The sequence below is a fragment of the Myotis yumanensis genome, unplaced genomic scaffold (assembly GCF_028538775.1).
Source record: "Myotis yumanensis isolate MYYU_CA2020_CCGP unplaced genomic scaffold, mMyoYum1.0.hap1 SCAF_18, whole genome shotgun sequence".
NCBI lineage: Eukaryota > Metazoa > Chordata > Mammalia > Chiroptera > Vespertilionidae > Myotis > Myotis yumanensis.
The window spans coordinates 35,442,512-35,454,943 of record NW_027223769.1 but is presented as its reverse complement, the minus strand read 5'-3'; the positions used below and the strand labels follow the sequence as shown (position 1 = coordinate 35,454,943).

At 48.2% G+C, this 12,432-nt stretch overlaps 1 protein-coding gene across 2 annotated transcripts in view; it reads left to right on the top strand.

Annotated features, from left to right (window-relative positions):
- The window catches only part of LPCAT2 (lysophosphatidylcholine acyltransferase 2), a 50,912-nt gene extending 40,074 nt beyond the window's left edge, over positions 1 to 10,838 (top strand). For both annotated transcript variants that reach the window (XM_070398960.1, XM_070398959.1), the window contains 3 exons: positions 1,622 to 1,720; positions 5,909 to 6,044; positions 8,592 to 10,838. In XM_070398960.1, coding sequence (XP_070255061.1) covers positions 1,622 to 1,720; positions 5,909 to 6,044; positions 8,592 to 8,776 — 420 coding nt within the window. In that variant the 3' untranslated portion in view covers positions 8,777 to 10,838. The remainder of the gene's footprint in view (positions 1 to 1,621; positions 1,721 to 5,908; positions 6,045 to 8,591) is intronic.
- Positions 10,839 to 12,432: the final 1,594 nt, after the last annotated feature.

Here is a 12,432-nt window from a genome sequence, read left to right as displayed (position 1 = left end):
CGAAAGTAATTTTATGGTTGGGTCACAACATGAGGAACTGTATTGAAAGGGCCAGAAGGTTGAGAACCACTGGAAAACAATTTGACTTCTAGAAAATTGGTCCTACAATCGGTACGTGAGTAGAAATGCACTCCTAAGGGATATTTGTGTAAACAGAACACCTCCTCCCTGACCTTCCTCAGGAACTGAGCAGGGACTGACGTTGCATACTGATGCCCCTGTGTGCCTGTAGCGTATCTTCACGACGCAAGCCCTTCTCTGTTGGCTGCTGCAGGGCCGGTTCTGTTCTATGTAAGCTCACACTCTCACTGATGTCAAACATTGGTTAGTCCATCAAGTCTCGCCCTAGCCGCGTTGCTACTAGTTCATTGTTTATCTGGGAACTCATCCCTGCACGATTCTGCTGCCAAAATGACTCTAACACCGGGGATGGTAGTCATAGTGCCTTGAAGTTCTCTTACTTCCTCCCTCCCCGCTCCTTCCCTCTCTCCCATCTCATTTTTCCTTTTTCCTCCCGTTCCTTCCCTCCCTTCCTTCCTTCCTTGCTTCCTTCCTTCCTTCCTAGTTCTCTCTCCCATCTCCGCCTCCCTCCCTCTCTGCCTTGCCTCTCTCTCCCCCTTTCTCTCTCTTTTCTTTCTGCCCATTTCGTCCTTGCACAGTTCCTGTCTAGGCGAGGTTTTGATGTGCAGGGAAAGGCTGCCGTCAGTCAGCCCCGGTGAGCATGGCCGACCCCTTCTCCAGCGTGGCCCTCATGGAACAACACCTCGTGGGCTGTGTAGACCCTAGTGTCAGGTTAGGTGTCGTGTCCGGAGGCTTAGCCTCGCATCTCCTGGGGCCTGGTCCCCTGAGGGGCCACGGAGGGAGCTCAGGTTCGCCCCCTGGCTGCTGGCTTATTGCAGATCTGGGCTGGAAAGAGGGAAGAACGTCGCTGTGATTGTCGCCTCGATTTGCCCTTTTCCTCCCCCTTCCATTGCCTACAGGTGGGGGGTTGCTTAGTGACCCTTTAGTGACCCACTGGGGCGAGCCAGCGTGGCAGGGCCTCCCGCCCTGGTGGAGGGTGTGCTTCAGCCCCCCGTGGGATGGAAGTCCTGGTTCCTGCCTCCAGAGGGGCTCCGGCCAGGCTGAGCTCAAGAACCACGCCGGGCCCCGCCGGCGCGGCTCAGTGGTTGAAGCAGGAGGTCACGATTCAATTCCCAGTCAGGGCACATGCCCAGGTTGCAGGCTTGATTCCCAGTGTGGGGCATGCAGGAGACCGCCGATCAATGATTCTCTCTCCTCGATGTTTCTATCTCTCTCCCCCGCTCCCTTCCTCTCTGAAATCAATAAAAATATATTTTTTTTAAAAAAAGAACCACGCTGGGTGCCGTGGAGCCCCTCAGAGGGAGCCTTGGTGATAACATGTTTGTATTTGCTGCTAAACGGAAATACCGTCTTCTTCCTCGTGAACCAGGAATGGGGGGGCCCCCTGCTTGCTGTTCCACCTCCGCACAAACTCTTTCCCAGTCGGCTCAGCTCACGATGGTGCTGAGCTGCCGGCAGACCTGACCTTCACCTTGCGGGCTGTGCCGAGCAGCAGGGCGGCGGGCGGCCCTGCTCACTGATGTCTCCCGTCCCTTCGCAGAACCAGGACGGCAGCATCGACTTCCGGGAGTACGTGATCGGCCTGGCTGTGCTGTGCAACCCCGCCAACACGGAGGAGATCATCCAGGTGGCCTTCAAGGTACTGTCAGCCCCACTGAGCCCGTCTCGCGCTGCCCCACAAACAGGTGTTGACTCTAAGTGCATTATTTGAAAGTCGGCGGATCTGTTACGCGGTGTAGAGATCTGCAGTGACAGGGCTAATGCGATTAAGACCATTGCTGCTGAGGAGAGAGGAGACGCAAGCACCCGCCGAAGCGCAAAGGTCTCTGGCAGCGGCCCAGGTCTCGGCGTCGGAGCCGAAGAGCAGGCGGTTTCACAAATTAGCTTAAAAAATTATCTCTTTTCTGCCTCCCTCTTGCCAAGCCCCGACGTGAGGTTCATAAATAATCACCTGTCTCTAGTCATCCTGCTTCCTCCCTCGGGGAGTTCGGATCTGTTCTTGCCTCTCCCTCTGTGTATCTGAGGTCGTGTTAAAGGTGTTTTTCCTGAGGGGGTTGGTTTTGTTGGGGTGGTCCCAGGTGAACCCATCCAAGATGTCCCAGGGTCCCCCCTCCGTGTTCTCCCGTGGTGTCACATGTATTCTCACAGCAGTGTTGGGGGACAGACGAATAAGACCATGGCCCCAGTCCCCATGGGTTTCAGTTATGGGGACCCCGGCTTCATCCATCGCTTCCATGTGCAAAAAAGAGATGGGAGAGCCCTGGCCGGCGTGGCTCAGTTGGTTGGCGTGTCCTCCGGGGCCCAGGTTGTGGGTTTGAGGCCCAGTCGGGGTGAGTACAGGAGGCTCCTGATCAATGTTTCTCTCGTTGATGTTTCTCTCTCTCCCTCTCCCTTCTCGATAAACTCAATAAAAAACATTAAAAAATTTAAAAACAGAGAGAGATGGAAGAATACATTCCCAACGTGTGTTTTCGGTTCTTCTGAGTTGAAAGGGGCAGCATCTAGTTAGTGTTTAAATGGGGAGGGGGGCGTTCCCTTCACAATCCTAATCGTGTACGGTCTGCTCTCAAGTAAAGCACAAACTCCCTCCCCCTCCTGTCTCGCCCAGCTGTGGCTGCTGACCTCACCATTCGGCCGCGTGGTCCCCGTGCTTCTGCCCACGGTGACAGCTGGGGGGCCTCCTCTATCCCTGTCTCCCCCTCTCATTCCTTCCTGGTTTTCTCTGAGAAGATGATTCCCCCGGGACCCCAACAAGACCCCCCCCTCTCTTATCTAGAAAGACTTCCTGCCCGAGTCCTCTCGCCTCTGAGAGACCCCCAGGGAGAGCCTCCGAAATTTCCGTGTCTCCCCTCTTGGGCGAGGAGTCCGCAGGTTCAGGTTTCCTCTTTATGTCCGACCGGTGTGAACCGAGTTAACCAGGAGGCCTGCGAGGGACCAACGTGGTGGATGCTGAGCAGATGGTCAGCAGGAGGCAAGGCCAGAACTCCTTCCAAGGGGAACGCTTTTGGCTTTTACAGACTTATTCATCATGGAACCTAAAATTATACCCGTGGCTCACTTATTCCGGTCCAGATATTTCTGGTTCTGTTTTGGGAACGTATGCGTAATTATAAGTGTAGTCGGCCAGATGTGCACTTGGGGTTCACCAATGAAAGACCTGATAGAAAATGTGGCCCTCGTCACAGTAATTACTGTTTATAGAGAAGTCTTGAGATTTTTGTCTGGCCCAGACCTTGGTTTGGGGGGCAGGGTGAGGAAAGGGGGACCTAAAACTATAATTAGCTTTTTTTATTTTTTCAGTAAGGCAAGGGTCACGCTTTGTATTGGTTATTTTTTAACCTTCTCGGATGTGTTTGAAAATATTTTGGCATACTATATATATTATGGTATTATCTGCCTGGATGTGGATCCATATATATATATATATATATATTAGAGGCCTGATGCACAAAATTTGTGCAGGGGGACGTCCCTCAGCCCAGCCTGCACCCTCTCTAATCCGGGACCCCTCGGGGGATGTCTGACTGCCATCGGACTTCCCTCTCACAATCCGGGACCACCTGTTTCGCAATCTGGGACCGCTGGCTCCTAACCACTCACCTGCCTGCCTTCTTGATCACCCCTAACCACTCTGCCTGCCTGTTTGATGCCCCTAAGTGCCCTCCCCTGCCAGCCTGGTTGCCCCTAACTGCCCTCCCCTGCCAGCCTAGTTGCCCCTAACTGCTCTCCCCTGCTGGCCTGATCGCCCCTAACTGTCTCTGCCTCAGCCCCGCCACCATGGCTTTGTCTGGAAGGATGTCCAGAAGATGTCCAGTCTAATTAGCATGTTACCCTTTTATTAGTATAGATGTTTATGTATATGTATGATCCATTCACATTCTTTTATGTGGGCAACACTTCACAGGTGACGTCCCATCTTTGATCTCATGTCACCATCACAGTGACCTGTAGGCATAGCATATTGGCCAGAGCGCTTCCGCTGTAGCAGTGGGCACGGACTCTGGCTGAGGGAACAGTCATGATGGCCTGTCGGCTTCAAGAACATCCCTGCACTCCTCCCCCGGGCACTTCAGTGAGCATGAGCCACCTCCAGCTCTGTTCGTCACTCCCGTCCCAGGGAGGGTCCGCACAGTCTTGGGCCACGTCTTGGGAAAGACAGGATGTCCTGGTTAATTAAGTGTCCCAGTCTTCTGTGTGATGGGGAGCTATCACACCCCCAGAGGAAATGTGAGTGTTAAACTTCCGACAAGAGCCTGGGATTTACGTTCGCTAGATCTGGGAATTTTGTAGCAGGAAGACTTTTGGGAGTAATTGAGGGAAACTGAGTGCTTTAGTGAAGGGGCCGATCTAGGGTAGCGTGACGACTGACAGATGGAGAGGAAGTCAAAGTCCCCAGGATGGACCCATGAAGGGGACTCGAAAGGAAGTGAGAGCCACCAAAGGCCAAGTGTGGCCACCACTTGGACTGTTCGGCGAGTGGGCGAGGACTGGTTAGGATGGTCAGCCTTTGAAGAAAGCTTAGAGCTTGCAGGAGGGCAGCAGTTCTGGATCCTGGCAATTACTATTTGAGGTCTCGGACTCTAAAGGGCCCTGAGGCTACAGTTTGGGCAAACAAATGCTCACTCACTTTTCACTTTCCAACTGTCTTGGCTGCCAGGAGGGGCTCAGAGGTAGAAACTGAACTGGAAGTCAGTGCTTTCTCAGCAGGGGCAGCAAATTACAACTTGGAATTACACGGACAATTACAACACTACCGTGTATTTGCTTGTAGTGCACCTCATGATTACCACACCTTGCCTCATGTCTAGCTGTCGTGTTTTTTCTTGTTCTTGATCTTGCATTTGGTCAGAAGTGGATACCTTACCAACAGCAGCTCTAGGTATTATCTGCCTGGATGTGGATCCCAGCTCTGCCACGTGGGAGTTGCGTGATCTTGGGAAAGTTACCTGGGGCCTCAGCTCTCTCGTCTGTAAGATGGGACTGATAATGGCACCACCCGTACCCAAGACTATTGTAAGGGCTAAATGAGTTAATACATATAAAGGGATTTGAATACTTTTGAGCAGTGCCTGCACAGAGTCAGTACTTATATTATTTTTTTTAATGCCCAGGAGAGGATTTTGAATATGGAATACTAGTTATCCATCAGTGTTTCTGTTCTGCTACTTGACTTAAAAAAAAAAATCCTTCCATTCTTTCATACTGACCTCTAAGCGATATGCAAGCCCTGTTTTTGCTTCCTTATAATTCCTCCCCTTCCCGTGTCCCTCCTGCTTTTCCACCCCAGACTCTTAACTAGTTTTCCTGATTCTAGTTTTATTAACCTTCTGCTTCCCACCTCCACACCCTGCCTCAAAGAGCTTTGTCAGTTCACATGTGACCACACCACATTCCCAGCCACATGCTCCTACGGGGTCAGGTGAGCCATTACATTTCCACCGTGGGCTGATTCCTGCTTGTCCTTCAGTCTCCTGACTTGAGCCCCAGGCAGTTCCCTTCCAGTCCTTGTAGATTCCGGGAATGTCTCTTGAGGTTCTAAGACCCAACTCACGTGTCACCTCCTCTGTCCAGCCTTCCCTGACCTCTCCAGAGAGGAGTCCCCTTTCTCGCCTCCAGGGGACTCCCATGTCCTTCTGTCCTTCGCACTGTGGTGGCCCCTAGTTTAATTCCGTCTCTTCCCCCCGACTCACCTAGGCGTGTGGCGAGGGCCACAGACGCCCTGCTTTCTTCAGGAACGTATCCCTGGCCCGGGCACGATGAATGTTTGCATTATTCAAGAGTTTATTTCCCGAGATTATTCCTCCCTTTTCTTTTCTGTTTCCTGCAGCTCTTTGACCTTGATGAGGACGGCTACATCTCAGAGGAAGAGTTTTCCACCATTCTGCAGGCTTCCCTCGGGGTGCCCGACCTCGACGGTTCTGGTCTCTTCAAGGAGATAGCCCAGGGCGATTCTGTGTCCTATGGTGAGTAGGCAATTGGCGCCTGACTCAGTTTACAAGGAGGGCATCCGGACTATGGAGTGACCCGCAAGACAAGAGTGTTGTTGACTTCCACTAATTATATTGACAATGGAGATGATGATGATGATGATAGTACTAGCAGTGGTAGTAGTAGCTAATTAATGAGGACTTACCATATGCTACGCAGTCTTCCAAACATCGTATACAGATTAACTCACTTATTCTTTACAGCAAGCCTATTTCATCCGTACCTTTTATCATTCTTATTTTACTGAGGTGCAAAGAATTTAAGTAACTTACGTAAGGTCATCCAGCTAGAGAATATCAGAGCCAGGGTTCCAAAACCAAGACCACCTAGCTGTAGAACCCACCCCGTTGACCCCCACACCCACGCGCCTCTCCCATCGCTCAGATCTGCTGCCCTCCCTCCTGTAGGGGCTTGTCCCGTCTGCTGTCAGCGTGGCCACACAGTGCGAGCAAGTTAACCCAACTGGATGGGAACCACTGCAAAGAGATGTGGGCTGAGGTGCCAACCATAATGGTCGTAGCTAAACCACCTGGTGATGGCTACTGTTAGCGGCTTCCGTCAGCTTTCGCATTCGCTGCCTCGCGTCCTGCTGCTGGCACCCCCGTGAGGGAGGGACGATGGGGAGGAAGGCCTTCTGGCCAAATGGCAGGTTGGTCCATCCGTGACCGGCTCAAGACCACACATCAGAACAAGTCCCACCGGCAGAAGGACGGTGCCTCCGTTTCCACCGGTTTCACAGTGCGGTCATCGAGAAACACCCCACAGCAGAGAGAACACCTCAGCGTTGACGTGGCCAGTGGGCGGGCTCACAGACGTCACACGCCAGGCCGGCGTGGGCTCCCCAGGCTTCTCCCTGAGGCTGGCAGAGGACGCCTCTTCAATGAGTCCAAAGAGTTTCGGCTTCACTTTTATGGGGTGGGGAAGTGAGATGACAAACTTCTCTTACTCTGGTGTTAATCACTGTCATTTGTCTGCCCTTTATTCTATTTTAGGTAATTAAGTGCCTAGCACACTTACTCTAGTGAAGTCATTTAAGAAAAAAAAAAAGGAGAAGGAAGGAGGGAGGGAATGGGGAAGTATATACTGAGATAAAACTTATGAGTCAGAAACCCCATGCATACTCCTCCCCTGACCATTTTTCTTTCATACATAAGCCTCTCTATTCCTCTGAACTACCAAATTTGGAAAAACTATTTGCAATCGCTATTTCAGTGGAAGCTAATACTAAAGGTTCTTTGTCGGTAGTCATCATTTTGCCTGTTGGTTTTAATAATTTTATAGGAAAACCTGCATTGTTTGGGGGAGTTCAACTTTTTCCTTTTCAGAATATCTCCCTTTTCCCAACAGTATACCAGTCCACTTTTTTTTTTTTTCAGGAATGTCTGGGATATTTAAGTATAACTTTATAAAGGAATAGGTATTAAATGTATCATAAATGTGACCTTTTCAACGGTTTCACTGTTGATCATTTAAACGGTTTGCATTCTTGGTTTCCCATTAGCCACATGAATGCCCAATTTCAAAGTTAGCTCACAGCACTTCTTCTAGGAGTGAGATTCTCTTTAATGCCATGGACATCCCCAAAGAGGACAGAGACCTTGATCTTTTGAACAGAGCCTGAGTCTTAAAATCAGAGTTCACTTATCTTAGAAGCCACCTAAGTCCTCTGTGTCTCCGTCATTGACACAGACCGATGCAGAAGAACTTGTTTGGGGTGTTCAGAGGAACAATGCATAGCTTGCCTGATCTGGAATATAAAATAGTCTGTGACTGCAAACACCGTTGCGGTTACAAAGAATGAGTCCGGCTCAGTCTGGCGACTTCCTCATCACCAAGCCCGGTTTCACCTTCAAGAATTCTTGGGTCGTCCCATGTGCTGTGAAGGCTCCTGGTTATCATAGGATTAAAAATCAAATCAATGGATAGAAATAGGACATTGGGTTAAAACCCCTTGTTTATAGACCCACCTAGCAAGCTGATTCAAAGACCAGGTTCCCTTTGCTAAACAAGCTCCATTAACTCGCCTCCATTTCCGTTTGGCCTGAGTTTTCGGAATTTATATAACAGACTCAGACAAGTGGTGTTCATTTGTATCTGGCTTGTGTCATTCAGCACAGAGGCTTTAAGTTGCATCTGCATCCTGGCACCACGGCTGTCCCTTCATTTTCATCGCTTTACAGCATCATGTTCCACGAATACAGCAACATGTACTTAGCCATTGCTGCTGTTGACAGACACGTGCGCTCTGTCCACGTTGCCACGGAATTCTCATCCATGTCTCCCGGGACACACTAGGCATCAATTTCTCTAGGTTCTCTACACGCGGGGGGTAGAATTAATGGGTCCCAGGGCATGCGTATCTTTCAACTTCACTAGGTCATGGAAACGCTGTGTTCCAAAGCCGTTGTCCACATTTATGAGGGTTGAGTAATAGGAGTTGGAAGTAATTATCTTATTAAAGTCATATGTCAAAAGAATCTTCGCCTCCATTGAACTGGATTTGGTTTCCTCCCTTCTTCTAGAGGAATTTAAAAGCTTTGCCCTGAAGCACCCGGAATATGCGAGGATCTTTACGACCTACTTGGAACTGCAGGCCGGCCACGTGTTCTCCTTACCAGAGGAGGGCCCGGCAGCGCCCGCCACGGCCAGTAATAAAGTCAGTCCCGAGAGCCGCGAGGAGAGCCCCTCCGACAAGAAAGACGACTGAGAGCGGGCATCCCAGGAAGGAGGACGGAGCGGCCTTCCCCTGAGATCGGGGCGGCGTTGATCAGTCGTGTTGTAAATATGATTTGTGAAGTCATGGCGATGTATACACTGGAAAACTCTGTCCTGGCTGGGTGGCTCCGTTGGCTGACCATCCTCCCATGCACCGAAAGGTTTCGGGGCACATACCTAGGTTGGGGGTTCCATCCTGGGTTGGGGCATGTGCAGGGGTGGGCAACCGATCTATGTTTCTCTCTCACATCAATATTTCTCTCTCTCCCTTTTCTATCTCTCAAATCACTAAAAACATATCCTCGGGTGAGGATTAAATTTTTTAAAATTTCTAAATGGAAAGGTTTTTTATAAAAATGATAGATTTTATTAAGATGCTTCCATTCACACGTGTAGGTCAAGGAATATATTTTTTGCCTGTCATGCTGTCCTGTACCGATTGGTTTACTGGTGAGAAGCGTGTTTTTGCAGATTCTCCCGTTGAACTTGCACACCCAAATGAATGAAGTGCGCTCCCTTCCTGGAGCGTATCCGTCAACACAGTAAAGAGTTTTCTAAGGAAAAATCACTACTATTTTGTCATCTCTAGTCCCTTTCCACTCTGGAAATCAGCATGAAGAGTCTGAGGAACAGTGCAGGGTTTTACAGATTACTCCCCACCCCCCCACCGCCCCCGGCCTATTTCCAGTTTCTTGGATCAGTGACTATGGTTGGCTTAGAAAGGAGAACTCTCTTAATTAGATGAGACTCTTCAAATCCCTGTTCTCTGTCGCCTGCACCCCTGAACCACCTGCGGAGGGAAGTCAGACCCTTTTGCACGACCTACTGATGTAGAACTTTGTTTTCACAGGCAGCAGCCATGGCCAGAGGCTAAGTGGGAATTGCCTGATTGAAGGGAACATCGATTGCCTAATGGGAAAATGAATTGTGTGCCACAGAGTTGAGTTTAATTTGAGCCGGACAGCGTAGAATGCAGCTCTTGCCCAGTAAATGAATCCGATTTCCTCTACTCATAAGATATTAGAATTCATAATGTTACCATCCAGGTGGGGGTTTTATTTTGTGATATGCCCGCTCGAGTTTTCGAACTTGTCTGAGGAATCTCCAGTACAGGGAAACACAAAAGGTCCTAAGGCCTCCCCAAAAGCTAGGGGCTCCAAAAACCCCGCAACCCCACATGCAGCCCCCAGGCAGGCGCCTGACAGCGACGCGTATCCTTTAGGTTAACCAACGATTTCCCTCTTGTGCCATTTTTATTGGTTGTCATGCATGTACACATGTTGTCAATATGGTTTATGTTGGAAATTTTGAACAAAGAAGCGATTTTTTAATATAATGCATAAAAATAGTTGGTTCAGATTCTGAATTTAGTCTCTGCATTTAAACGCTTTGTTTTGCTTATGTTTCTGAATATCAGGGTGAGTCACCCCCGAGCCAGTGTGTGAGGAAGGCCGTTTTTGAAGTTGAAAGTCTCATGAGAGAGGTGTTGGCATTTATATTTAATCGAGAGTCATGACTTTAAACATAAGTTCTACATATTAAGCACTTAAGTGTTCTAATTTAATTGAGTATATGTGTATTTGAATAATTGCTTACTAGAAACTTTGTCAGAGTATATATATACATATATATATATATATATATATATATATATATATGTATATATATATAATTGTTGGCTTTTTATGTATCTTAAAGCTACTTAGACAAGAAGCACTGAATGAACTGGAAACAATTGCTTAAGTAATTAGAAAAGTCTAGGTTTCCAATAGTGTTTGTCATCCGCAATTGAATGTATGTAATACTCAGGTACCGTGACTGTTCTTTATCATAGAAAAGCCACATGTTAATTCTACGGGTCGTGGAAAAGCATCACTGAAAATTAAAAGCTTTCTATGAGGCTCCTGGAAGTGATCCCATTGTCTGGCTGTTTTAAAATAATATTGTATGCCCTTTAATTCCACTTCTGCCAATGTAATATTCCTATTTTATTATGAACAAACAGAACTGCTACCTAAAATCATGGCCATTAAAAAATTCTGGTTTTGCTCTTTTGTCTCAAACGTAATAGGCCCTTTTAATATTGTGGTTTGAACTTGCTTGCATATTTAGGAATGTGATTAATCCTTTTTGTTTGCATTGAAGCTTTATGAAATGTCAGACATGATTTTACTCTAATGAAAAAACTCCCATTTTAGCCAAGGGTGCAATAGCTCGTGTTCATAAAGAAGTTGACTTTGGACTGGTGGGGGCTGTGCAGGAACCCAAGCCATGATCCTCGGTCTATTCAGACTTGGCCTCTACTTTTGTGCCATCTTAACCAAAACTTCTTTTAAAGAGGCCTTGCTCCGCGTGGGATGTATAGTAAGGAATTGCGTGTCGTGAAATCACTTCCATGCACTGTAGTTTTATGTAATAATTTGAGAAAAACAGGGTCCTCTCCAAAATAAATAGATCCTGAGGCCTAGAAGCCAGATTTCAATCAGGAGAGTCCCATTGAGGGACAGTGGCACCCTACATACGTCTAGATCACGTTCTTATGTACGCAATGCGTTTCATTCTCTGCCACTGCTGCCAGAGTCCTGGCGGCCAAGCGTGAGAGCTGGCACCATGGGTATGTAAAAGAGAGCGCCTCAAAATTAAGGGGAGGGAGGAAGGAAGGAAGCTGGAAATGCTACTTTAGGCCTTCATCCCGGCATCAGAATATTCTCCTTTAAAGGACAACAGAGTAACTGGAAGTGGTTGTATGATGAGTGCTCTGCAGAAGTGGACTTCCGTTCTGTGTGAGACGTTCAGTCATTGGGTATCTTGGTTAGCCGGTCGGTCACTGACTCCTTAGTTGTCGGACTGTTTTTGTTTCAGAATGTGCTCCACGATCCAGAATCTTGGACAGGGTTAGCTTTGCTTTAGTATTGGGTGTGTAGCTGAGGGTTCCATATTAGCAACTGTGCTCAAAGGAAGGTCATATTGTGTCTGCTAATGGTGTCCAGATTTTATTCTTGTCTACAATGACGGTGTCTAAAGAATATTATTTAGTGTCTAAAGAATGTTTTACTTGGCAGCTATGACAGTTGCTGCTACCACTGAATAAAACACACGCACGGTAAATCACGTGTGTCTTTTGTAGATAATATAAGCATATTTATGATAGCTGTAGCAACTAACACAAGTGCCAATATACATTTGTCTAATTAAAAGAAAAAAGAGACCGCCTTCATTTAGAGCAGTGGTTCTCAACCTTCCTAATGCCACGACCCTTTAATACAGTTCCTCATGTTGTGGTGACCCCCAATTTCATTGTTACAAATTGAACATAATTAAAGCATAGTGATTCATCACAAAAACAATATGTAATTATATATGTGTTTTCCGATGGTGTTAAGCGACCCCTGTGAAAGGGTCGTTCAACCCCCAAAGGGGTCTCGACCCACAGATTGAGGACCTCTGGTTTAGAAGATGCATGGTCTGCTCTCTGCATGAAGCAGAGCAGTGCAGACACATGGCTCCCAGACACGGGAACTGTCCCCTTCCCATTGTCATAGATGCAGACAAGACCTCAACCATCTCCATCTCCTCCCCCATTAAACTCCCTCCGCCCTGTCTTTCTTTTCCTCCAACTGACTTCAGCCCTTCCAGCCTCAGGGTCTT